This window comes from Coregonus clupeaformis, chromosome 12 (genome assembly GCF_020615455.1).
Source record: "Coregonus clupeaformis isolate EN_2021a chromosome 12, ASM2061545v1, whole genome shotgun sequence".
Taxonomy (NCBI): Eukaryota; Metazoa; Chordata; class Actinopteri; order Salmoniformes; family Salmonidae; genus Coregonus; species Coregonus clupeaformis.
Window position 1 is genome coordinate 35,087,930 of NC_059203.1, and position 27,193 is coordinate 35,115,122.

Consider the following 27,193-nt stretch of genomic DNA (forward strand, 5'->3'; position numbering starts at 1 on the left):
CACCTGTTCTGAAAGGCCCCAGAGTCTGCAACACCACTAAGCAAGAGGCACCACCAAGCAAGCTGTCACGGTCGAGGTAAGGAGTAGACCAAGGCGCAGCGTGATGAACAAACGTGACTTTAATTAGTTAAAGCGTCAAAATACAAAACAAAACACGATTCGTGACGTCCACGGTATCAATGACCGAACACGGAACAAAAACCCACAACCACAAAGGGAAAACATACAGTTAAATATGGCTCCCAATCAGAGACAACCAGCCAACAGCTGACACTCATTGCCTCTGATTGGGAGTCACTCAGGCAAACATAGAATACAACAAACTAGAATGAACACCAACACAGAAATACACACATAGAAATGAACACACCCTGGCTCAACATAATGAGTCCCAGAGCCAGGGTGTGACACAAGCGGCACCATGAAGACCAAGGAGCTCTCCAAACAGGTCAGGGACAAAGTTGTAGAGAAGTACAGATCAGGGTTGGGTTATAAAAAAATATCAGAAACTTTGAACATCCCACGGAGCACCATTAAATCCATTATTAAAAAATGGAAAGAATATGGCACCACAACAAACCTGCCAAAAGAGGGCCGCCCACCAAAACTCATGGACCAGGCAAGGAGGGCATTAATCAGAGAGGCAACAAAGAGACCAAAGATAACCCTGAAGGAGCTGCAAAGCTCCACAGCGGAGATTGGAGTATCTGTCCATAGGACCACTTTAAGTCGTACACTCCACAGAGCTGGGCTTTACGGAAGAGTGGCCAGAAAAAAGCAATTTCTTAAAGAAGAAAATAAGCAAACACGTTTGGTGTTCGCCAAAAGGCATGTGGGAGACTCCCCAAACATATGGAAGAAGGTACTCTGGTCAGATGAGACTAAAATTGAGCTTTTAGGCCATCAAGGAAAATGATATGTCTGGCGCAAACCCAACACCTCTCATCACTCTGAGAACACCATCCCTACAGTGAAGCATGGTGTGGCAGCATCATGCTGTGGGAATGTTTATATCGGCAGGGACTGGGAAACTGGTCAGAATAATATAATATAATATAATATGCCATTTCGCAGACGCTTTTATCCAAAGCGACTTACAGTCATGTGTGCATACATTTTTATGTATGGGTGGTCCCGGGGATCGAACCCACTACCCTGGTGTTACAAGCGCCATGCTCTACCAATTGAGCTACAGAGGATCACATGGAATGATGGATGGCGCTAAATACAGGGAAATTATTGAATGAAATCTGTTTTAGTTTTCCAGAGATTTGGAGACTGGGACTGAGGTTCACCTTCCAGCAGGACAATGACCCTAAGCATACTGCTAAAGCAACACTCGAGTGGTTTAAGGGGAAACATTTAAATGTCTTGGAATGGTCTAGTCAAAGCCCAGACCTCAATCCAATTGAGAATCTGTGGTATGACTTAAAGATTGCTGTACACCAGCGGAACCCATCCAACTTGAAGGAGCTGTAGCAGTTTTGCCTTGAAGAATAGGCAGAAATCTCAGTGGCTAGATGTGCCAAGCTTATAGAGACATACCCCAAGAGACTTGAAGCTGTAATTGCTGCAAAAAGTAGCTCTACAAAGTATTGACTTTGGGGGGGGGTGAATAGTTATGCACGCTCTAGTTTTCTGTTTTTTTGTCTTATTTCTTGTTTGTTTCACAATAAAAAATATTTGGTATCTTCAAAATGGTAGGCACGTTGTGTAAATCAAATGATACAAACCCCCCAAAAATCTATTTAAATTCCAGGTTGTAAGGCAACAAAATAAGAAAAATGCCAAGAGGGGTGAATACTTTCGCAAGCCACTGTAGGGAATAGGGTGCTATTTGGGACGTTGCACTGGTGTAAATTAGCGGCTTAAACCTTCAATGAGACTGCTGATTTATTGGAGAGTCGTGTTTTTATATTATTTCAGTTAAGAGGACATGCTTCATTTTTAAGTGCTGCTGTGAGCACAGCTGTAGTGCAGACAGCTGTAGTGCAGACAGCTGTAGTGCAGACAGCGGTAGTGCAGACAGCTGTAGTGCAGACAGCGGTAGTGCAGACAGCTGTAGTGCAGACAGCGGTAGTGCAGACAGCTGTAGTGCAGACAGCGGTAGTGCAGACAGCTGTAGTGCAGACAGCTGTAGTGCAGACAGCGGTAGTGCAGACAGCTGTAGTGCAGACAGCGGTAGTGCAGACAGCTGTAGTGCAGACAGCTGTAGTGCAGACAGAGGTAGTGCAGACAGCTGTAGTGCAGACAGCGGTAGTGCAGACAGAGGTAGTGCAGACAGAGGTAGTGCAGTCAGCGGTAGTGCAGACAGCGGTAGTGTAGACAGAGGTAGTGCAGTCAGCAGTAGTGCAGACCACTCTAGTGCAGAAAACGGTTGTACTATTCCTGTCCTGTCTTATTTTAATGTTACTCAAGCAGACTCTCACCTTGTTGGACAAGGAAAGCACCTCTTCTCAGCTCCCACCATACCACTTATACCATATTATGTGTCACTGTGGTATGATATAGAATATGTGTGGGGCTGTTTGTTGAATGTTTCTTCCTGACTTTATGTTTTATTCATTGTTTCTTGATGTTTCTTGTTTCTAAATGTTATTTGACTGACAGTGTTATTGTCCCTTTTTGAATGATCATTATGGAATAATCTTCAGTTTGCAGTTAACAGACAATGTTTGTTTTGATACAATCCTGTACCTTGCAGTTTTCTAAAGGCCTCTTTTTGTTCTGTCTTTGTTTCAGAATAAAGAATGGCTCTGCCTGAACTGCCAGACCCAGAGAGCTTTGTCTGGGGCCCTGGGAGACGCTCCACTTCCTGTTCCTCAGCCAATGGGATCCCCACGGCAATCAGCTCCAGCCAATCAACAACAGCCTCAGCAGAGAGGGCCCAATCAGCATGCAGGGCTACGGCCGACTGGTCCTCAACAACAACAAAAACCACTGGGTGCCCAAGTAAGTGGCCCTCCTTTCTCCCCTGCCAAACAGGCAGGACCCACCTCCCAGAGCAAGGCGCCTGCCCAACCCTCCCCTACCAAGGCACAACCCTCCCCAGGTAAGAGTGCACACTCCCCTGCTAAAACAGCCCAGCCCTCCCCTGCCAAGGGTGCACCCTCCCCCAATAAAACAGCATCCACCCCTGCTAAGGGCACACCCTCCCCCGCCAAACAGACAGGACCCACTGCCCAGAGCAAGGGTCCTGCCCTGCCCTCTCCAGCCAAGGGCGCACTGTCCTCTACTAAAACAGCATCCACCCCTATCAAGTGCGCACCCTCCCCTGCCAAACAGACAGGACCCACTGCCCAGAGCAAGGGACCTGCCCAGCCCTCCTCTGTTAAAGCTGCATCCACCCCTACCAAGGGTGCACCCTCACCTGCTAAGGGTGCACCTACCCAACCTAAACCCAACAAGCAGGCCGGTAAACAGCAGCAGGGCCAGGATAAAACTAAAGTCGTCCACAAAACTCAAAAGGAAACACAAGCCAAAGCCTCGCCCAAGAAGGGACCACCTGAAGCCATTACCACATCAAAAGATGAAAAGAAGAAAGCCGCTGAAGATTCGCAGGAGTCAAAACACCATGAAGTGAGCGTCTTCACCACCGTTATTCTTCTTGATTTACCACCAGAATTTGATTTACCTTCATTTTAGTCATTCTTGTCATCGTCGTTGTCACCATCATCATCATCATCATCATCATCACTATGATCATTACATCATTCTCATCCCACCTGTCTTCGGCATCTCCATGCATCAGCCGTTTACGATCATGCATCAGCTTTGGTATCTTTTCTTCATGTTTTTATTAGTTCAATCATAATGTTAAGCCTGTATGATCTGTAATATGGTCATCCTTGTCTCTGGGATTGTAATCATGATTCATCAGTGTTATTAGCTAACATGCAATGCACCGTTTTTTAACTTAATCATTATATTTTGATCAGATTGTTTATTCTTTACCATCATTCATCATTCTTCAACAATGGAAGAGATTGCATTGCACATTTAATTATACAAGCATGTAACCAAAATATCATGTTTTTTCTTTGTGTTTTATTGTTGTTTGTCTTTTTGTTGTTTTTGTCACTTTTTATCTTAACCTTTTATAGTCATATTTGTGTGCATTACATTGTCTGCAATTGTTGCCTGTGCTTTAATAACGTTCATTACATTATCAGTTATAGTTGCCTGTGCTTTAATAACGTTAATTACATTATCTGTTATATATTTGCCTGTGCTTTGATGACTGAATTATTTTCAATGCAATTATTCTCTTGTCTTGCCAGAATAGTAATACAGCCTGTATAAGCTCCAGTGCTTTTATTCCAACCCCTATCATCTGTGAAACAAATGCCCATAAAAGTGACACTGCCGATGAGTTAGGTGAAACGATAGGAAAGAAAGGGTTTACTGATGCCTGTAATATACTTTTTGCTACAGAAATTAATTAAGTCAGGGGGCAACAGGACTGATGCTAATACTGGCGTCTGACCTGTCTCTCTTGTTTCTCTCTTTCCTTTAGGATTCCAACAAGTCCAGCACACAGAGCCTCAGTGACACGGGCTACTCCTCAGATGGGATCTCCGGCTCCGTGGGCGAGATCACAGGCCATATCCGTGAGGATCCTGGGTTGAAGCTGGGTGAACGAGGCCCCTCCAGCCCCTCTGAGATCACCAAGCTAGAGAGCTCCATGCGGCCACTGCTAGAGTCCAAGTCCAAGTCCGCTGCAGACCAGGGCGAGGAGTACAACTCGGATGGGGTGGTGTCTGACGATCTCAGCCCCAAGCTGCGCCACGACTATGTGGAGGACAGCAGCGAGAGTCGTCTGTCCCCCTTACCGCCCAGGCAGAAGAAGTCCCATAAAGAAATTACAGATGAGGAGTTCATGAGGAGGCAGATCATGGAAATGAGCGCTGACGAGGACGAGATGGAGGAGGAGGAAGGGTACGGCTACCAGAAAACAAAAAACAAAAAGGATTTGGGGAAAGAGAAACGACGCAGCCTCACCCACCATTCCAGTAGTTTTGAGGAGGATACCAAGGAGGCAGATGGCGAAGACGATGAAGGTATGATGGCTTCCCAAGGAGGCCTGCGGCGGTTTAAGACCATTGAGCTGAACAACTCAGAGCATGATCTCAGAGAGCCAGAGCTGGAGATGGAAAGCCTGACTGGATCACCAGAGGAGCGGTCGAAGGGGGAGTATTCATCCACCCTCCCTGCCACCACTCCCAGTTACACATCTGGCACGTCACCTACCTCCGTGTCCTCCATGGAGGATGACAGTGACAGCAGCCCCAGCCGCAGGCAGAGACTGGAGGAAGCCAAGCAGCAGAGGAAGGCTCGCCACCGCTCCCACGGCCCACTCCTGCCCACCATCGAGGACTCATCCGAGGAAGATGAGCTGAGGGAGGAAGAGGAGCTTCTGAGAGAGCAGGAGAAGATGAGAGATCTGGACCTCCAGAGGATCCGCAGCACAGCCAGGAAAACCAAGAGGGACAAAGAGGAGCTAAGGGCCCAGAGACGTAGAGAGAGATCCAAGACTCCCCCCAGCAACCTCTCTCCCATCGAGGATGCATCCCCGACAGAGGAGTTGAGACAGGCAGCAGAGATGGAGGAGCTCCACAGATCCTCCTGCTCAGAGTATTCCCCTTCCATGGACTCAGAGGCAGAGGGCTTTGAAATGATGGGCTCCAAGCTCTACAAGTCAGGAAGCCACCACAACCTACCCACCTTCATGTCCCTCTACTCCCCAACTGAAAAACATACTGCCACTTCACCGTTGGACAAGACACTGAAAAGTGCAGAGGAGGTGTATGAAGAAATGATGAGGAAAGCAGAGATGCTGCAGCAGCAGCAGGGACAGCCAGGAAGGCCAGGCCAACAACAAGGAAGTCCACAAAGGCAACCGGCTGGAGCACCTCAGCCTGGCAGCAAACAACATCTAGGCACTGGAGCACCTCTAACCCCTGGCTCCAGCCCCACACAAATCTCTGCACCTGTTTCCTTCTCCTCAAACGACCCATGTGGGGCTGGAAAAGGGGTCCCCCCAGGAATCAGTGTGACACAGCATCTATCAAAAGAAACCCAAGACCGGATGAGGATGCAGACTGCCAAAATAGGAGGTGTTATCCCCCCGGTGGCTGTAAGACCAGGTCCTCAGGGACCAGCACAGGGGGCGCCTCCTCCTGACTCTGGAGCGCCTTCCATCGCATCCTCCCTCTTCTCCTATTTCAAAGGCCCCAGTCCTCCTGTTTCCCCTTCCCCCTCTCCCTCACAGAGCCCCACTCATTCCCTGTCCCCACGACCTACAGGGCCTGGGGTGTCACCACAACCCACTGGGCCTGGGGGGTCCCCACAACATTCTCAGCCTGGCGCTGGGGGCCCAACCTCCCCAGTACCGCTGCAACAACATGGACCCCAGATGCCTCAAAGAGCAGCATCGCCATGCCTTGCAAGACAACAGTCCTCCTCCAACTCACCAGTAATGGAGATAACGCTGGGCTCTAAGACCACCACCAGTCCTGCCAAGCCTCTGACTGTAAACTCCTCCACTTCTCCCCTGTCCTCGCCAACAAAGGCTATCCGTCAGCCCATGTATCAGCAACATATTCCTTCAACGAGCTCTCCAACGTCCCCACAAATGCACCCATCGCAACAATCCCCTCAACATGGTTTACAGAGGCTCCAAACTGCAGATAGGGTTAATATAGGTATAAGCATGACAATGACAACCACAGCTACCACATACAGTCGTGGGTCAATGTCAATGGAAAATATCTCCCTATGTAGGCTCTCCAATGTCCCAGGTACCTCTAGGGTCGTAGAGCAGGGCCAAATGCAAATGCATCCGAGTGGACCTGCATCTGTAGTGGACCTGAGAGCACCAATGAAGGCTGCCCCAGTCATCATGACAGACCAGGGCATGGATCTAACATCTCTGGCAACTGATACAAGGAGGTATTCGCTCGATGCTGAACAACCACCCAACCGTCACAAAGCAGTGCAGCCACTGAATGCAGCCATGAACCTGAATGCACAAGAGCAGCCACACGTTTCAGCATCCACTCCAACAACAGTCAGCGTCACCGTGGCAGCGTCCATGTTTATATCTCAGCCAAAGGGGCATCCAGTGGTTTACGGAGATCCCTTGCAGAACCGTATGGATCTGGGGCAAGGCGTTGGGTCAGCAATGTGTCTAACACAAACTAAGCCACCCATCACTGACCCGACCATTCCTAAGATTGACGCGTGTCTGGAGGATCTGGGCATCCAGCAGCAGCAGCTCCAGATGCAGCAGCAGAAGCTCCTACAGCAACAACAGCTCCTCGAGCAGCAGCTCCAGCAGCACCAGCAGTCTTCCTTTGCTCGCTATAACCTAGCGAACCAGGTCCAGCCGCTGTTGCTGAAGAAAGACCTGGTGGTTAGCCAGACGAGCAGTAGCAGTGCCCAGCCTGTGGTCAGTGTCAGTGTGATTCCTAGAGTATCTCCCATGCCTCCCCAGCCAGTGTCTGTAGTTCTACCTCCCTCTAACAATCAACATGACTATGGTCAGAGTGGGCTTGCCTTGGAGTTGAAGAACAAACCCACAGTTATGAACCTGTCCACTGGAAAGCCCCATGTCATGATGGTCCAACTGGAAGATAGCAATGCCTCTCAGGTGGCCACCGTGACTCAGCTGGTCAAAGAGCCTCCTCCCCCTCCCCAGGTCCTGGATCTCACTGGTGGACAGATACAGAAACCAGAGAACCAAGTGGCTTGTTGTGACGTTGTTTACAAGCTACCCTTTGCTGGTAGCTGTGCAGGGAACTTAACTCAGAAAAATTCTACCACTGAACCTTCCCAAGTCACTCTTCCACCCCCTGCCCCACACTACATTGTAGGCCAGCAGCAGCAGCAACAACAACAGCAGCAGCAACAACAGCAACAACAACAACCACCTGGTAATAATGGCTATCAGGCAGCAAGCATGCAAGGAGCACCAGAGGAGCATAAACCTATGCAGGGAGTCCCTCTATACCCTATACCCCCCGGAGGGAGGCTTCAACCTTCCATGTCTGACACCAACCTGTCTAATGCAGGTATTCAGTACTATCAGAGGACTGACCCTGGGGACCTGGCAGTGGATCTGAGCACCATTAATCAGGCCTACGAAGGAGGATATCTTGGCATGGGTGCGCAATACGGATCCTACACAGACTTACGTCATCAAGGAGATGTTGCAGGTCCTCCCTTGCCCCTACGAAGGTACGGCTCCATGTCCAACATCAACCAAGACTACGGCTATGGTCAGGCAGGTTTACCGGACGCCAACCTGGCACAGTATAGTGCCACCACTGCCAGGGAGATCAGCCGAATGTGTGCAGCTCTGAACTCTATGGACCATTTTGGTCAACGGTACAGCAACCCTGAGATGATGCAGTATGGTTCTGGAAGTGGAGCAGGGCCTGCAGCCAGGCTCAACCTACAGCAAAGCTTAGCATCAATCCGAGCCAACCTGCTCTATGGCCCTGACGGGAGGCCCACTGCACACGGCCAAGCCCTAACCAATCTGATCAATGCCAGACAAGCAAGCATACGGGCCTTATATCCGTCTGCAATGAGAGGAGCTGACGGTATGACATATTCCACCATCAACACCCCAATAGCCTCTACCTTGCCAATAACCACCCAGCCCTCCTCTGTTCTGCGACCCATGCCACGAGGAATATACCGACCTTACCCTGCAGGCGTGACTGCTGTACCACTGGCGAGCCTCAACAGGTTGCCTCATATGACCCCAAAGATGCCTCTGTCCACACAGGGACATTACGGGTACCCTCCTCCCAACCAGTTCCCTACAATGGCTAGTGTTCCTGGAAGTGTACCTGCCACAAGCACCTCCACCCAAGAAGCTCCTGTCTACCTTGGGAAGCCTTCTGCAACCGTCTCTGTACACACGGCTGCAACCTTAACACCAGCCCAGCCAATTGCTCATATGGGTGGACAAACTACTGCAATGCCAATTCAGTCTGTAGTAGTCCCTGCAAACCAACAGACCCCCCAAACTCAAATCCAAGGGCAGAATGTTACGACACACCCCCATACTCAAACTCATATGCAAATCCAAATGCAGCAACAAATACAGTCCCAAATACAGCAACAAATACAGTCCCAAATACAGCAACAAATGCAAACTCAAATGCAACAACAAATAGCAACTCAAACTCAAACTTCATTTCTGACTCAAACCCAGTCCCAGCCTATAACTCAGCCTGATCCACAGGCTCTAGTGCAGCCCCAGCCCCAGACCACTCACCAGATGGCTTCTACTGCAGCACCAAGCACCACCATCGCCACTTCGGTCGACCCAGAGCTAGAAAAGGTAGAGGAGCGTTTGAGACAGCAGCAGGAGCAGATGCTGCAGATGGAGCGAGAGCGCGTAGAGCTGGAGAAACTTCGGCAGATGCGCCTGCATGAGGAACTGGAGAGAGACCGCATGGAGCTCCAGAGGCACAGGGAGAAAGAACAAATGCTGGTGCAACGTGAGATTCAGGAGCTGCAGACTATCAAACAGCAAGTACTGCATCAGCAGCAATCAGAGAGGGAGACCCAGCTGGTCATGCAGAGGGAACAGCTAGCTCAGCAGAGGATGCAACTGGACCAGATCCAGTCGCTGCAGCAGCAGCTGCAGCAGCAGTTGGAGGAGCAGAAGAGGCAGAAGACTGCAGTAGTGGAGGCAGCGGCTGCGGCCGCAGCAGCCGAGGCAGCCGCTGCATCAGCAGCATCTGCTGCAGCCACTTCCACTCAAGGTGCCATACAAGGGGTAGTAGTCGGAGGAGGAACCCCTCAAGGTGCCATACAAGGGGTAGTAGTCGGAGGAGGAACCCCTCAAGGTTTCATCATCTGTGACCAGAGTGGTAGGGTGATTCAACAGGACGGCCAAAGTGTGCAGTTCTGGCAACCCCACATGGAAGGGCAGGTGGTCCAAGCAGTGGTGACCCCAAGGCCCATACCAAACTCTGCCTCTGAGATGTCCTTGAGAAACAGTGAGAATCAGTTGGAGTCCAGGGTCATGAAGAAGCAGAACTCTATGCCTCGTCTTAGGGATGGATCGGAGGAGGAGCTGGTGAGGAGGATTGCAGATAGCTGTGTGCAGACGGACGATGAAGAGGTTGAGGACAGGTACATGAACCGCAGGGGCAGGAGAACCAGGCGGATCGCCGACTGCAGCGTCCAGACAGACGACGAAGATCAGGCAGAGTGGGAGCAACCGGTTAGGCGCAGGAGATCGCGCTTATCCAAGCATTCAGACTCCAGCACCGAGGTCAAATCCAATGGAACCACCAAAGTGTCCTCCTCCAGCATAGCCATTCAGACCACCAACGACTCCTCATGCCAGACTGAGGCAGACCAGTTGGGCAGGGTCTCACCTGCAATCCACATCACTGCGGCTGAGACAAACAAGGTGGAGCTGCTTCACTACATCTCTGCCCCAGAGAGGACCCATAAGGGTGAGAGCTTGGCCTGTCAGACAGAACCAGAGGCCCAGTCTCAGGGGGTGGTGGCCCCTCAGCTCAGCGTCCCCACTACCATCAGCCCATATTCCACCACTATGCAGATGGTGGGCTCCACCCCACCTCCTCCCCAAGGGGTGGCCAAGTTCGAAAGGAGGAAACCCGACCCTCTGGATATCGGTTACCAAGGCCAGCAGCAGAACGAGTCCCCGTCTCGCCAGCCTCCCAAGTCTCCCCAGGTGCTGTACTCCCCTGTGTCCCCGCTGTCGCCCCATCGGATGCTGGAAACCACGTTCGCCTCCCAGGAGAAGCTCAACAAGGCACATGTCACACCCCAGCAGAAAGCCTTCACTGCAGAGTCTGCTCAGCGTCACCAGAGCCTCCCCAGACCCATCAAGAGTGTGCAGCGCTCCATGTCGGACCCCAAACCCCTCAGCCCCACCTCAGAAGACCCTGCCAAGAACAGGTTCTCCCCTTACCATCAGCAGGCCCTCTCCAACAGTCAGGTATGTAATAAGTTACATTATTATTATTATTATTATTATTTCACTTTCACTTCAATAACTTTCACATTAACACATTACATCATAATGTGACCTGATATGAAAATAAATAGGTACATTGTAAGTTATTTAGGCCCCGTGTAGCTCAGTTGGTAGAGCATGGAGCTTGCAACGCCAGGGTTGTGGGTTCGTTTCCCACAGGGGGCCAGTATGAAAAAAATGTATGCACTCACTAACTGTAAGTCGCTCTGGATAAGAGCGTCTGCTAAATGACTAAAAATAAATATATATTTTTTAGAAAAGAACAAGCATTTAACAAGACAGAAGACGTTTTTTCATGACTATCTTATTTACAGTAGAGAGCAGAGAAAGTAAACAACAGAGTACTGAAGAGAGTGTGATACTGAACAGACTAGATAGTCCTGTGTGAGAGCACAGATGCATCACACAGGGTTTGGCATCAAAGGACTGTCCATGCTAGGCACCAGGCAAGCGTCCCCTCTATTCCATTATACCATCCTCTCTTTTTCTCACTCCATAGCTTTCTCTGATATCCCTTTCTTTTTTCTCCTTTGCCTTTTCAATCTGCTTTTTCTCTCCCTCACACACACACACACACACACACACACACACACACACACACACACACACACACACACACACACACACACACACACACACACACACACACACACACACACACACACACACACACACACACACACACACACACACACACACACACACACACCCCATTTCTCTCTTTCTCCTTCATGCTTTGCCTGCTATATCTGGCAAAGCCCTTAGAAATGCCAGGGGGAGACATAATGTGGAGGCATCCTGGTACAGCCCTGCTGTCTTCCGACATGTTAGCAGCTGGTCAAAGTAAAGTCAGATCCTTCTGTACTCAGTGCCAGGGCTGTCCGATGAACAGGCACACATAAGAATCATAAAATGATTTTTACATACATTTCTTGTTTTATTTGTGCTGGCCATACATCAACATTTGAATAAAATGGCATTCTCACGGATACTTAATAAATTCACCATGGGTCTACACAACTCCTAAACTGTAAGTAGAAAGAAGAAATCTAGCCATGTTTGAATGTTTTTTTCTCTTCTGTGCACAATGATTTATCATTGCTCTTAGTTTGTTGTTGTTGGCATAGGTTTTGCGATAAGTGATGAGGATGAAGGACGTTTTAATTTTTATGAAAACGTGTATGACTATGTTATGATTGGAATCTTCTAACGCTCTAAAAAGTATTAATATTAACTATTTATGCTGAGAATTGCTCCCAAGTTACCAATTCTCTCTCACATGGACATCATTCTTCATGGTTGTAGCACTCATCTTTTGCAGAGTACATTTTAATAAGAAACTTGCTCTTGATTTTTAGTATGCTCATTTATTCATGATGAAAGTATTTTTGAATGGACCCAAACAAATGTAAACATATAATTATACATTTTACCTTAATTTTACTGCAGTGGGCTAAATCAGGGTCACACAGAGTGTTTCTTGGTAGTCTTAAACAAATCTACTTTGAAACACCTCACACACATGGTTATGGACTTAAAATTAAGAAGACACCTGTACCATGTCAGATATAGAGTGGATGTATTCCATTTTGAGTTTGCACCCCAAAATACACTTTATATACATCACAGCAGACTGAAATATAACAAAAACATTTGACATAGAAACACCGGAATTTCAGCGTTTAAAAAAAATAATGTTTATTAATTATGACAAATATTAATAAAATTCCACCCATGAGGCCACTAGGTCATTTTACTGCAAGAAAGGGCTACATTGATAGAAGTTAGTCTATAATATTGCAATTTTCTGAATTAAGCTATGGAAATGACAAAGTATCAAGGTGTAATGATTAGAATAGGGGACTGGACTGGAATCTTCTTTAGTGCAGGTAGTCTGATTTCCATGCAGGCATTCTGTTCAATGTTATGTGAGTGTTATCCTGATGGTGTTTCTCTGCCTCTCTCTCCAGATGGCCACCCTGCAGCAGCAGCAGAACTCTCTGATGAGAAAGGTAAAAAGGACCCTGCCCAGCCCGCCTCCAGAGGAGAGCCCTCTCCCTATCGTCACCCCAGCCATGTCCCACATGTACAGCAGCTCTCCAGGGATGCAGCCCGAGAGGGTGCTGCCCAGGCCTGCCCAGGGGGTCACCAAGGCCGGCCTGCTGAGTGAGCTGAAGGCCGTGGAGCAAGAGTCCACCAAGCTCCGCAAGCAGCAGCAGGAGCTGGAGGAGGAGGAGAAGGAGATTGACGCCAAGCTGCGGTACCTGGAACTGGGCATCCATCAGCGCAAGGAGACCTTGGTGAAGGAGAGGGAGAGGAGGGAGCTGGCCTATATGCGCTGCATGGGCGACCCCCGCGACTACATGTCAGACACTGAGCTCAATAACCTGAGGATGGTGGCAGCCACGGGAACGTTCGACGGTAATGGGCTGCTGACGAGGCCCAGCACGGCGGCACTGAGCCAGTTCACCAACGACCTTGGCCAGGCCTCCCAGTACCCGCCCACCTCCTCCTACATGGCCTATCAGTACCCACAGAGCCAGCACACGCCCACACAGCAGCCAACCGCTGCTTACCAACAGATCGGTTTCCAGCCCCCTCAGTATCCAATAGCCGGCCAGCCCCAGCCAGGCACCTTCCAGCCCCACCCACCCCAAGGCCCAGGCTACCAGCCCCAGCCAGGCTACCCAGCCCACGGGGGCTACGGCCAGCCTTCCTACCAGACAGACCTGGGCGTGCAACAGCATGGCCACCAGGGTTTCCAGCCTCCCAACCCCTCTATCCTGGGCCAGAATCTCCCCTACCCAGGCCAGAGCCCCTATCCCGGCCAGGGCATGTCCTTCCAGCCCCAGGCTGAGATCCTCACGGTCCACCAGAGGCCTCATCAGACCTCCCTGGCCGACCTGGAACAGAAGCTGCCCACCAACTACGAGGTGATCAGTAACCCTGCCGTGTCGGTGGCCACATCATCTCCAGACACCGGCTTTGGCTCAGTCTATGCCTCCAACACCATGCCCAATGCCTATGGGCAGTACCGCCCCCCGGAGCCAGGCCTGACCCACGGTGTGGACAGCCCCACATCGGCCTACGCTGCAGACGGCCTCTACACCGCAAACCTGGAGCAGAACATCCCCAGGAACTACGTCATGATCGACGACATCAGCGAGCTGACCAAAGAGAACACAGGCTCAGCTGTTGACGCTCTGGGACATCCTGTTGCAGGACGCTACGGTGAGAACGGCCCAGCGCGCCAAACTGGCTACAGCAATGAGCCTGTGGACCCGTACATGTCTGTAGGCACCACGGGCTACCACCAGCAGGGCGCTGTGGACCCCCGGACCAGCACCACTGTAGGTGGTGGGGGATCTTCTTATTACTATGACGACTATAATAAACACCCCAGCACAACACGCCCAGGGGGCCCGGGGACCCAGAAACACCCATCCAAGAGCCTGGCTCCCGCCGTTGTCTCCTCCAGTAAGCGCAGCAAGCACAGAAAGCAAGGCATGGAGCAGAAGATCTCCAAGTTCTCCCCCATCGAGGAGGCACGGGACGTAGAGTCCGACCTGGCCTCTTACACCATGACCACCTCCACCGGCGGCAGCTGCACTGTGGTGTCTCGGTCCGGGGTGAAGAAGAGCGGCTACGACCAGCAGAAGTACTATGGTGGCCACCCGGGAAGCCGGGAAGCCCTGGAAGAGGAGGACCGGATGTACGGCTCGGGGAGGTCCCGGTCTACGGGCTACGGCATGGACAAGATCTCCTCCAGGGACTCCTCCAGGAGCAAGTCCTACGAGAGGGACGCCATGGAGCGGTCTCAGAGAGGCGGCGGCGGACGGCCCGGACTGCGCACCTATAACTCAGAGGAGGAGAGCCCCCTCAGCTCCGTGGGGAAGCCTGTGGGGGTCGGACGAGGTGGCACCGGAGTACCAGGGGACCCCCATGACGTGAGGAGCCAGTACGGCTCCAGCCACTCCCTGCCAGATGTCCAGGACCACCACATGAAGGACCTGCCCAGGAGCCACGTGTACAAGCCAGATGACCCGTATCTCGTAGACGACCAGCATGCTGCTGTGTCGGACAGTGAAGGTAACTGGTGCTGAATGCCACTAACTGCCTGACTTCCTCTGTCTTTCTGTCTGCTGGAAAGAGTCTGAATGCCAATGGTCTTCAGAGTAGCATGATGGCTTCTTCTGTTTTGTGACTGTGAGTGTTGTGCCCAATGCATGAAACCGCATATGCCTATGTTTTCTTTTTTTCTTTTTGCCTGGTGAAAACATTTATATTTTTTGCGTTTTGTGATTTTACAAGTTTTTTGCAGTTTTTTGTTTGACTTTGAAAGACTTTCCATGTTTTTGAGACTTTGGGCCCGTCTTTTTGTCTGTCGTCTGCATGACTTCAGTTCAGACTACATGTCTCTCCTCTTCTCCTCTCTACACATGATAATGTGATATTCTTTGTTGTTCAAAAAGCCTATCATCTGGGTCAGGAGGAGACAGACTGGTTTGAGAAGCCGAGGGAGGCTCGCTCCAACCGCTCCAGACACCATGGGAGCGCAGGCCACATCTCCACTGGTAGACAACAGACCGGCGCCAACGTGAAGCACACCTACCATGACTATGATGAGCCTCCCGAAGAGCAGGACCTGTGGCCTCAGGACGAGTACAACAACCAACCTCGCCACCCCTCGTCCACCTCATCATCCCGCGACCACCGTGGTCACCATGGTAGCAGCGGCGGCAGCTCGGGGAGGCACTCCTCTTCCCGCCACTCCGGTGAGGAGCCTCGGTCGTCCAGCCGCTCCTCCAGAACACACCCCAAAGACCCATCCGCCCGCTCTGAGGGCCGTGGATCCTCCTCCACCCAGAAGAGGGGAGGCTCGGACCCACGCTCCTCCCGGGATGGCTACCGGGACCGGGACTCTGGAGACTACTCCTCTCATGACCCGGCCTCCGGCCACCACCGCGAGGGCACCGGTGGCAGGGGTCAGAGGCCGCCAGGCTCGTCCTCCAGGAGACAGGAAGGGGTTCCTTCTGCAGGGGCCAAGCAGGGCCAGGGGCAGCAGCCCCAGGGGGGTCCAGGTGGGCAGCAGCAACAGGGGCAGCGGTCCAGTGGGCTGCCCCAGTCAGGCAGACAGCCTGGGTCCCAGGAGCCAGACGGGGGCCAACCGTCCCAGCAGCCTGGCCAGCAGCAGCAACGAACCCAGCAGCAGCAGCAGCCCCCGCAGCAGAGCCAACCTGCTCAGACCACCACTGGGGGCCCTCAGGCCACTCCAGGCACTGCGGGGCCAGGACCCGTGGCAGGACCAATGGCAGGACCAGGGACGGCACAACAGCAGGCTAAACCTGGCCAGACTCCGGCACAAGGCCGGCAGCCAGCCGGACCCACTGCAGGCCAGCCAACAACCACAGCCGTGAGTACACCTGAGATGGGTTTGGTATTTCAAGGTCTATTGAATTGTGCATCCTGGCAATAATCATGAAATTACTGGGCTTATGTAATTTCCCTCTCTTATTTTTCACCTCTTGGTGAACAGCTGGACAGTAACAATTTTGTTCCCCTCTCTTTCTGTTCCGCGACAGGTGACTTCTGCAGCAGCTATTGGGGGGGTGAAACCTGCAGCAGCGATAGGGGGGGTGAAACCTGCAGCAGCGATAGGGGGGGCAGCAGCAGCACAGCCACCCAAGACAGCTACACCCCCCCTCATAGGCATCGGTGAGACTGACACCTCTCGCACAGTCTAACACTGCATTAATACATTACTGTCTTTAGACTCTCTCAAACCCAAACAGAGAATGACATGCTACCCAAACAGATAATGGCATGTTACCCAAACAGAGAATGACATGCTACCCAAACAGAGAATGACATGCTACCCAAACAGAGAATGACATACTACCCAAACACAGAATGACATGCTACCCAAACACAGAATGACATGCTACCCAAACAGAGAATGGCATGCTACCCAAACAGAGAATGGCATGCTACCCAAACAGAGAATGACATGCTACCCAAACAGAGAATGACATGCTACCCAAACAGAGAATGACATGCTACCCAAACACAGAATGACATGCTACCCAAACAGAGAATGACATACTACCCAAACAGACATGACATACTACCCAAACAGACATGACATACTACCCAAACAGACATGACATACTACCCAAACAGAATGACATACTGAGAGTGACATACCCCCTTCGTGTCATCTGACAGTGCTGTTGTTGTTCCTCTGCAGGCTCTAAAGCAACGCTGCCTGGAGGGATAGGTAGCAGGCCTGGTGGGATCGGCAGTGCAGCGGCAGGCCAGCCCCCAGCGGAGGGGGTCAACGTTCTCACCAATATCCTGGGAGGGGCGGGAGGGGCAGCCGAACAGGCGGGGAAACTGGGAGATGGTAAAGCCCTGAGTACCTGAACACTGTTGCATCCCAAATGGTACCCTATTCCCATATAGTGCACTACATATGGATCCTGGTCAAAAGAAGTGCACCATATAGGGAATAGGGTGCCATTTGGGATGCATCCAGATTCTGATGTGGAAGGAATTACTGTTAAATAATGACTTTTCTTCTGTATGGTGTGTGTGTGTCTCAGTCGTTGATGTTCTTTCTTAGTGATTGAACATAATACAAACATGGACCCGTCATTTGATGTACACCCCTTCTACAGAATATTCTGTGAAAAGGACTAATGTACTAACTTTCTATACTGTACTAAATACGATTTTTTCTTTCTTCTTGTTTCCCTCTCACCCCATCTATTCTCTATCTCTTTTACACAGCTATTTCTGGCCTCGGCAAGAAGTTCACTTCATTTTGGTGAACGTAAGAGAGGAGGGTAAATGCAATGGATTTGTTTGTGATTTTTCATAGATGTAAGGTTTAAGTAGTTGACACTTGCACTTTGTATGTGTGTTGTGGAAGTCCCAGATGTAAGGGAAAGCTTGTGTTTGTCTTGCAGGGTATGAGGACTTGCGATTAGGGGGGTTGGAGGCTTGGTACTGGAAAAACCTATGAAACTGTTGTCGGCATTTTTTACATTTCACTATCACAACAAAACGGAGAAGAGGGAGGAGGATGAGGGAGGAGGGTACCTGAGAGCATCAGTGAGTATCTCATTAAATAAATACATTTCTTAACACATTGGGGCAGTGTGTCTTGTCTTTGGAGAAGAATGTTGAGCATATTTGTGATAACCTGCACTATGCTCCACAAATAAATGTCCTCCCTTGTACTCTTCATATTTTCATGATGTATATTAAATATTTAAATAGTTTTCATATTTTTTGAAGTTAAATATTCACCCGTCAAAGTGTTAATACTATCATCATCGTTAAGTTCAATGCAGTACAGGATACAGAGGCTGCATCTTCAATAGCACCCTATTCCCTATATGGTGTGCTTCTTTTGCCCAGGGCCCATAGAGGTCTGGTCAAAAGTAGTGGACTAGGTATGGAATAGGGTGCCATTTGGGCAACAGCCCCACACTGTGGTGGATCAATTGATGAAGTGTTGTATCAACTGGATATTTGCATAGATTAACATACAGTGCCTTGCAAAAGTATTCATCCCCCTTGGCGTTTTTCCTATTTTGTTGCATTACAACCTGTAATTTAAATGGATTTTTATTTGGATTTCATGTAATGGGCATACATAAAATGGTTCAAATTGGTGAAGTGAAATGAAAAAAATAACTTAAAAATAAATAGCGGAAAAGTGGTGCGTGCATATGCATTCACCCCCTTTGCTATGAAGCCCCTAAATAAGATCTGGTGCAACCAATTACCTTCAGAAGTCACATAATTAGTAAAATAAAGTCCACCTGTGTGCAATCTAAGTGTCACATATATACACCTGTTCTGAAAGGCCCCAGAGTCTGCAACACCACTAAGCAAGGGGCACCACCAAGCAAGCGGCACCATGAAGACCAAGGAGCTCTCCAAACAGATCAGGGACAAAGTTGTGGAGAAGTACAGATCAGGGTTGGGTTATAAAAAAATCTGAATCTTTGAACATCCCACGGAGCACCATTAAATCCATTATTAAAAAATTGAAAGAATATGACACCACAACAAACCTGCCAAGAGAGGGCCGCACACCAAAACTCACGGACCAGGCAAGGAGGGCATTAATCAGAGAGGCAACAAAGAGACCAAAGATAACCCTGAAGGAGCTGCAAAGCTCCACAGCGGAGATTGGATTATCTGTCCATAGGACCACTTTAAGCCGTACACTCCACAGAGCTGGGCTTTACGGAAGAGTGGCCAGAAAAAAAGCCATTGCTTAAAGAAAGAAATAAGCAAACACGTTTGGTGTTCGCCAAAAGGCATGTGGGAGACTCCCCAAACCTATGTACATTTTTAGTCATTTAGCAGAGACCCTTATCCAGAGCGACTTACAGTTAGTGAGTGCATACATTTTTGTACTGGCCCCCCGTGGGAAACTAACCTACAATCCTGGCGTTGCAAGCGCCATGCTCTACCAACTGAGATACAGGGGACATGTAAGAAGGTACTCTGGTCAGATGAGACTAAAATTGAGCTTTTTGGCCATCAAGGAAAACACTCTGTTTGGCGCAAACCCAACACTTCTCATCAACCCGAGAACACTATCCCCACAGTGAAGCATGGTGGTGGCAGCATCATGCTGTGGGGATGTTTTTCATCGGCAGGGACTGGGAAACTGGTCAGAATTGAAGGAATAATGGATGGCGCTAAATACAGGGAAATTCTTGAGGGAAACCTCAAAGCCCAGACCTCAATCCAATTGAGAATCTGTGGCATGACTTAAAGATTGCTGTACACCAGTGGAACCCATCCAACTTGAAGGAGCTGGAGCAGTTTTGCCTTGAAGAATTGGCAAAAATCCCAGTGGCTAGATGTGCCAAGCTTATAGAGACATACTCCAAGAGACTTGCAGCTGTAATTGCTGCAAAAGGTGGCTCTACAAAGTATTGACTTTGGGGGGGTGAATAGTTATGCACGCTCAAGTTTTCTGTTTTTTTTGTCTTATTTGTGTTATTTCTATTGTTTCACACAAAAAAATATTTTGCATCTTCAAAGTGGTAGGCATGTTGTGTAAATCAAATTATACAAACAAACAAATTTTAATTCCAGGTTGTAAGGCAACAAAATATAAAAAATGCCAAGGGGGGTGAATACTTTCGCAAGCCACTGTAGATCCATGTCTGCATAATGTTGAAGCATGAGTGAAGTGATGACTCATTAAGGACTGTGATTGTATATTCTGTCTGATCTTCTGGGGGCATTTCTCTAATTTTTTCTATAAAAAAAAAAACTATTTTTTCTCTCTTTCCTGCTCGCTCTCTTTTTGTCTCTCTTTCTTTCTCTCCTTTTGTCTCTTTTGTCTTTCTCTCTCCCTCTATTCTTTCACCCCACATTACCACCAATCAGGGTTGGAATCAAATGATGCCTGGTCAGCACTGAACTCCCCAGACATGCGCACACAACATGAGCAGAATTAGGGTTAGAATGGTGGATGATTGGTCAACACTGGCTGGGATCCCCAGACATGAGCAGAGGAAAGAAGAGAGGACGAAGTGGATGGATGTCATGTCAGAGCGGGAGTCCCAAGCATGAGCAGACGATTAAAGAGGGACTTCTGCTGCTGCTTCTGCTCCCTGTAAGTGAAGTTGTACAGTACATTAATCCAGCACGTGTATCCAAAGTGTGTGTGTGTGTTGTATGTGTGCGTGCACAAGTGTGAGGGTGCATGCATGAATGTGTGCACAAGTGTGTGTGAATGTGTGTGTGTTTGTGTGCTCAGTTATTAGCACTTTTTCATTGAATTGGTTCTCTGCCGTGTCAAGTCAGGTAAACAGAAATGACTGTGTCCATGTTCTTCCACTGTTGGAGAGGTCAGAGGTTAGAGTCCAGGATAGAGGTCAGAGGTTAGAGAGGTCAGATGTTAGAGATGATAGAGGCCAGAGGTTAGTCCAGGTTAGAGGTCAGAGGTTAGTCCAGGTTAGAGCCCAGAGGTTAGCCCAGGTTAGAGGTCAGAGGTTAGTCCAGGTTAGAGCCCAGAGGTAAGAGCCCAGGATAGGTCCAGGAGGTGTACCCTTTCACTCCTCCACACACACATCCATTAAACTGGGTCAGGCACAAAGCACTATTAATTAGCCAATGGATAAGCAGACTAACAATGGCATTACTGTCCTTTCATGCACACACACCCGCACGCGCATGCACGCACACACACACAAACTGGGGCCCACAGAATGATGACTCACTATACTATAAAAAATCCCTCATTACATTGTAAAATGGACTAACACAGAAAGCAGCACAGTAGAATTGTTTTCTCAACACAACAGATTTGAATGCATTTTTATTGGGACCCATTTTAAAACACATGATGACTATCACATGATGCTACTTGGGCCCTGCTTTCTCCCTATGATCACTGCTGTGTCTGTCATTGTGCTAGTGTAGTTATTATAGGGTCTGCCTGGGTTGGGTTGAATCTTGGTTTGATATCATAGGCCGTGACACCGGGTGTCTATCATCTCTAGTGTGTGTGGCGGAGGTGAGGGAGTGTGTGTGGCAGGGGTGAGAGATCCAGTGATCCAGTGCAGGGATCTAGAGATAAAACCTGCTCGGTGCCTCTCTGACCAGCAGGTAAGCCTACTCAGCCCTGAGCATTACTGCACTCACCGTGACAGTCTTGGGACAGTTGTGAGGTCTTAGATAGGGAGTGTGGTTTGTTTTAATGAGGTGTCGGGTCATGGTGGATGTGGCCTATTACTGTACAGCCACAGGAGGTATAGTGTAGCTAGTCTATGAGGGGAAGGTCACGAGCAAAACTCAGTACATTTGCTACAATCAAACCTTTCTAATCAGTCGTATTGCAGAGCTTATATGTATAGCCCTATTTTAAAACGCAGAGCTTTCAAAAAAAGAATCTAGATGCTGTACTACATTGATCTCATATCAATATGACTTTTTTTAAACAAAACATGTATTATTATTATTATTATGTGATTGGTTCCCATGGTAATTAAAGTCTGGCACTAGGATGTTGGCCACTGGGAACCCTCCAGGGTGCATGATCTCTGGCACAGTGGTTCTTTCTCTCTCTCTCTCTCTCTCTCTCTCTCTCTCTCTCTCTCTCGCTCTCTCTCTCTTTCTCTTTCTCTCTCTCTCTCAATATCTCTTTCTTTTTTTATCTGTCTCTCTATTTCTCTCTCTCTGTTTCTCTCTGTCTCGATCTCTCTGTTACTCGATCTTTCTCTCTCTTTCTGGCTCTTTCTCCTTCTCTCTCTAAGGGATTCTGCTCTGGTGAGCCATGTGTGAGGAATGAGAATGGAATTGTGTGTGTATGTGTGTCTCTTTGTGTAGGCGTATGTGCACAAGTAGCTAGTTATCCCTCAAGCAGTACAGTAGTACAGTACTACAGCTCTCCTCTTCCCCCTTGAGGTGAAATCATGTCCTGAAATCTTTCAGCACTAACTACCGTATTTTCCGCACTATAAGGCGCACCGGAGTATAAGCCGCAGCAGCTAAATTGAATGTTATTGAATGATGCGTACATATATAAACCGCACTGGACTATAAGCCGCAGGTGTTTTAATGTTTAATTACCATATGTAAGGGTTCGTGCACAGAGGGGATTGTCGGGAAAGAGACAAACTGTCTCGCTCTCGTAATGTCTGTCTGTCTTGCTCTCGTTCTGTCTCTCGTTCTGTCTCTCGTACCACTCTCGGTTCCACTTTTACTTTTGCGCGCTACCTGTCTCACTCTTTTCCGGCCTCCAGCTTTTCCTGCTGGAGCCCGCCGCTTAAAGGTGGGGGGCGCGGACCGGTCATAGAGCCCATAGAGTTAAAGTTGGTGGACTGTAACCTGTAAAATCCATAGATTTAGGAGGTCTTCTAGTGGCCGTTAGCTGTAAAAATCCATAGATTAGCCGCACCGTTATATAAGCCACAGGGTCAAAAAATTGGAAAAAAGGCGCGGCTTATAGTCAGAAAATTAAGGTATATGAGACAATAATGAACACATTTTACAGTCTCTCTCTGTGTACTGTATTTTGCCTGTTTGTCATATTATTAAAATGTCTGTGACATATTGGATCCTAATGCAATAGATTCAGTGTGTTAATCTCGTAGGGTTTTAAAATTCCGGTAACTTTCTCAAAATCCTCAGGTTTCCCCAAAATTCAGTAGAAATGATCTATAGGTGAGAGACACTAAACTTTGACCTTATGTTTTCAGATGCACCAGCAGAATGCCAACGAGAACCTACCTCACAGCTCCTGTAGGAGAGTGAATGAGACAGTGCGAAGAGAGAGAGAATATACAATCCTGTCTGTCTCACCTCCCTGTTTGTCTGTCTGCTTACTGAGAGAAATAACACCTGATTCAGGAACAGAACAGGGAGCTGTCACACACCGTAGGTTTGGCTTCCGCATCGCTCAGCTCAGAGGGACAACAACGGAGGATGCTGCTTCTTCACATGAATCTCTGTCATCTTGGAGAGCACACCGAGATTCAATAGAGTTCTCCCATCACTTGCTGAAGTTCTGTGGTTCTAAGACAAGGCCAGATGGAAGCCATTGTAGATGGAAATGACACATCTGGTCTAAAGTAGTGCACTATATAGGGAATAGGGTGCCATTTGGGATGCAGACTCGGTCTGAGGAGTCCACATCTGACCAGAATCATTCATGACTCCACATTTTGTGCTCAGAGGGCCTTATAACAGTATCACCATTATAACACAGTGGAGGAGGGAGATAGATACACAGCTCATAGGTTTTACTAGTACCAAAGAGACATCTATGACACTCTAACTACTACACTGGAGAAGGCAAGACAGTACCAATGGCGACAGACAAACAAACAGACAAACAAACAAACAAACAATGCCCTGGTTATTAACCCCTTGAATGCTTGGTTTCTATGATCTCTACATTCCAGGGAACGATGACCCTTTCTTTGAATGTGGTTTTATTTCTCCTCCACCTGTTGTGATGATATGACGTCTACAGAATGCAACATGTATGTGTGAACATTGGAATGCAAACACAATAATAATAATAATTGAAAAAAGAAACCCATATCTTCTTAACACTTTTTCACCACCATGTCCAGAAGAGGAGGAGTTACCAGTGTGCCCACCAATAGAGTGTGAGATCCACACAGGAGAGAGGACCAGATGGAACGCAAGCAAGCGTGACCACGGCTGTCTTTTAGCCATCGCAAAGCCATCACTTGTCAATCCCAGAGCACTTTGGGACTATTTATTTGTACTTTTTTATCTATTACAAAAAATAAGTATTTTCATCTTGTTTAATTTTTTGTCATTTTTGCCTGATATTTTTCTGAAAAGAAGAGCCTTATTCGGTACATATTTCTACTTGTATACCTCATATGTTTTGAAATGTCCATATCATACCTTTCTTCATTTATTTTTGCACCACTGTATACTATTGTATGTATATACATCTATCTAGAACACTGATAATGTTAATGATTCATTTGTGTATTTATTCATTTATATTCATGTGACTTCTGTTTTTATGTTTTTGTTTGGTAAGTCTATTTATATTTTATGGTCTATTGTTTTCTTATTTATTTTCTTGCATTTTAATAATTTGCTGGTTGATTTTTAAAAGCAATAGCATGCAGAAAACAATATACAGCACAATGGTATTAATGTTGTTTATATTCATGGATGGGAATATCTGAAAGCTGTTGATAAACATCAGTAAGAATGTCTGAGAGAGTTGCAAACCACACATACACACCTAAATCTCTACGTTTACACTTACTCACACTCACACACAGAGACATACAGAGACATACATGCAATCAAGCAAACATACACACACACACACACACACGCAGGAGTGGTTGGAAGCTATCATCATTTCAAATGTTCTATGCAATGATTCATTTTGAAACTGGAAAAGACAAAAAAACAAAGTTTAATACCATAATGACCAATGTTACTCACAAGAATCCAACAACATTGTGAACTGAAAGACGTCAAAAACAGTTATGAACATATTTATACTTAGCTAATTGTATGTATGGATCTGAATATTTAACTATTGAATCTATACTTTTATTTTTGTGGCATGTTTTATAGTACCCCATCACTCCCCATATGGGGGGACTTGTTGCCAAAGGGTTAACTGTGTAGATTGTCAGTCATGAATGTCCACCATCTTGTTGCTTGAAGCATGGTTTGCTTGGCTTTGTCCGGCTGTTTGTATGCTCTCATTCAGTCTTGGTGTGTGTGGCTTGACCAGGGCCCCACTGTGCCGTGGCGTGTTCGGCTGTCCAGTCCGTGCTGCTATACAAACCTGTAATGCGGTTGGTCAGAAATTCTCCTTGTAAAATGTCAGTCAGTGTGCATACAAAAAACAACATATCAAGGTATCATTAGTAGTTGGATGAACAAATGGGGGAAATCCTAACCTCCACTTAGTCATGCGGTGCATTTTAAAGTGAAAATCTGACTTAAATTGAAGTTAGAATTTGCCCTTAAATGAATGGTCTATAACTAGAACTCATCTAGAACTTTATAACTCAATCAGCGGACCACTGAACCTTCCACATCCAAGGCTAATCTAGAGGGAATCTAGAGAGTACTACAGTACTGTCAATCAGGTCAGAGAGACTCAACATGCTGCTGACCCCAAGTCAATCATTCATCAAATCAGGGCATGTTATAATGAAAGCACAAGCCTGACTGGTATGTAAAGACAGAAATATGACACACCAATAGGACATGTGTTATTGATTTCAAGGAGAGGTAAAACAAATCTGTTATCTCACAGTAATAATATAAATGAGAGTGTGTAGGTTGAATCCACAGAGGGACCTTGGTATAGATAGCTGCATGCTCACCATCTTTATGGAGACGTTGTGGTCGATAAGAGAAGAGGTGCATGAGACCAGACAGCTTTCACTGACTGTAGCCGTCCAAATGGACAGACAGACAGACAGATTGACAGACAGACACTCTCACTGTAAATACAGATGGATTCTTCTGTACAGCGTTTGAATTCATAGTTCGGACGTCTTGTGCATCCCCACGCCGTACTTGCTGCCAACTTTTGTGCTTTTGTGTATAAAATAATATTTATTATGATTAAATATCATGATTATGAATATAATGATGAAATAAGCATAGTGTATTTGGCTGGCTCGTATTGACTGTTGGCAACAGTGGAATAAACTTGTATTCAGAAACATATTTGGTCTGTGTAGAGTTTCTATACATATTGTGTTTGTAAAACAAGGAGAAATACCTCCATGGTAAAAGTTTATCCAGGCATTCTATTGTCATTCTATCGGGAGGTTTCAAAGTTGATGAGACATGATCCGTTATAAAAAAATAGATTTAAATAAGAGGAAAAAGCTAATTGAAAATGCAACAAAAAATCCAGAAAAAGTCTAACTCAAGTCATTCACTGTTATAAGTGCAATGGGCGAAGCGTCAGTCGTGTATCCATTGTGAAACTTTGTGTTCTATTCAGTGTATTCCTGTAAACAGATAGAGTAACATTTTGATGCATCATGTCATGTGATGTGATTAATGAAAATAATGACCCTGCAATTTGTTTCCAATCAGGAAAAAGAATAAAGAGAAAATCAAAAATCTCTCTCTTGTAGTTATTTATTTGTCATCCACTGTACGGTATTTCCTTGCTCTCTGCCTGACTGACTGACTGCCTGACTGACTGACTGCCTGACTGCCTGAACGACTGCTTGCCTGACAGACTGACTGCCTGAATGACTGCCTGACTGACTGCCTGAATGACTGCCTGCCTGCCTGACTGACTGACTGCCTGAACGACTGCCTGACTGACTGACTGCCTGAACGACTGCCTGACTGCCTGAACGACTGCCTGAATGACTGTCTAACTGACTGACTGGCTGACTGCCTGAATGACTTACTGCCTGAATGACTGCCTGCCTGCCTTCCTGCCTTCCTGACTGACTGATTGCCTGAACGACTGCCTGGCCTGCCTGCCTGCCTGCCTGCCTGCCTGACTGACTGCCTGACTGCATGAATGACTGACTGACTGACTGCCTGAACGACTGCCTGCCTGACTGACTGCCTGACTGACTGACTGCCTGAATGACTGCCTGACTGACTGCCTGACTGCCTGACTGCCTGAATGAC

General features: G+C 47.8%; 1 protein-coding gene across 1 annotated transcript in view; it reads left to right on the forward strand.

Moving 5' to 3' along the window:
• Positions 1–26,669, forward strand: part of LOC121578066 (protein bassoon-like) — a 139,179-nt gene extending 112,510 nt beyond the window's left edge. Inside the window, exons 4-13 of the mRNA XM_045223841.1 lie at positions 2,743–3,579; positions 4,517–10,993; positions 13,003–15,121; positions 15,505–16,445; positions 16,615–16,747; positions 17,280–17,435; positions 17,822–17,877; positions 18,001–18,145; positions 20,453–20,681; positions 23,269–26,669. Coding sequence (XP_045079776.1) covers positions 2,743–3,579; positions 4,517–10,993; positions 13,003–15,121; positions 15,505–16,445; positions 16,615–16,747; positions 17,280–17,435; positions 17,822–17,862 — 10,704 coding nt within the window. The 3' untranslated portion in view covers positions 17,863–17,877; positions 18,001–18,145; positions 20,453–20,681; positions 23,269–26,669. The remainder of the gene's footprint in view (positions 1–2,742; positions 3,580–4,516; positions 10,994–13,002; positions 15,122–15,504; positions 16,446–16,614; positions 16,748–17,279; positions 17,436–17,821; positions 17,878–18,000; positions 18,146–20,452; positions 20,682–23,268) is intronic.
• Positions 26,670–27,193: the final 524 nt, after the last annotated feature.